Below are 666 nucleotides of genomic sequence, written 5' to 3'. Positions count from 1 at the left end.
TTTTTTTTTTTTTTTTTTAAGGCTGGAAATCCCTTTTTCTCTGACAACAAAAAGAGGCAGAGGGCTCAGGAATATTTTTTTATCCCTTTCCTTTTGGCTACTTGCAGAAACCTGATGTTTTGCACCTAACGCAGAGCCCCCGGCACCGCGGCTACCGCGGCCCCGGCAGGTCTCGCTAATGCTCTCCCTGCTTACAGGAGTGGGATTACACCTACGTGCACAGCTTCTACCACTGCGCCTTGGCCATGGCCTTCGTGCTGCTGCTGCCCAAGGAGAACAAGAAGGCCGGGAGCGCCGGGACGCCAGCCAGGCTCGACTGCTCCACGCTCTGCTGCTGCGTCTGAGCCGCCCGGGCGAGCTCGCTCCTCTGCTCCTGGGGCGATGGAGGGGTGCATCCAGAAGCAAAATGCCTTCCCGCTGCAGTTTCCTCTGGGACACCGGCATCTTTTCCCACCAGCTCTGTGCACTCCCCGGGCTTTTCTCCCCTGGAAAGTCTTCGCCTTCCCACCACCGGCGCTAGCAGAGCTTGCACTTGCAGTTTGCTGCATACCTGTACTTCTCCCCGGAGAAGGACCTGTCTGGGCTGTGACCCTGTCCCCTGTCCTGGGAGACCCTGGCACTCCCGGGCCATGTCACTGCCCGGGCTGTCCCCTGCGCCAGCCCAGG

The 666-nt window shown here is 59.5% G+C and overlaps 1 protein-coding gene across 1 annotated transcript in view; it reads left to right on the top strand.

Moving 5' to 3' along the window:
• TMEM8C (transmembrane protein 8C) overlaps positions 1-379 on the top strand; it is a 7,671-nt gene extending 7,292 nt beyond the window's left edge. Inside the window, exon 5 of the mRNA XM_010294483.1 lies at positions 198-379. Within this exon, the coding sequence (XP_010292785.1) occupies positions 198-344 (147 nt within the window). The 3' untranslated portion in view covers positions 345-379. The remainder of the gene's footprint in view (positions 1-197) is intronic.
• The last annotated feature ends 287 nt before the right edge of the window (positions 380-666 follow it).

The sequence above is a fragment of the Phaethon lepturus genome, unplaced genomic scaffold (assembly GCF_000687285.1).
Source record: "Phaethon lepturus isolate BGI_N335 unplaced genomic scaffold, ASM68728v1 scaffold22209, whole genome shotgun sequence".
Lineage (NCBI taxonomy): Eukaryota > Metazoa > Chordata > Aves > Phaethontiformes > Phaethontidae > Phaethon > Phaethon lepturus.
The sequence above is the reverse complement of the archived record's forward strand: the minus strand, read 5'-3'. Positions and strand labels throughout refer to the sequence as shown.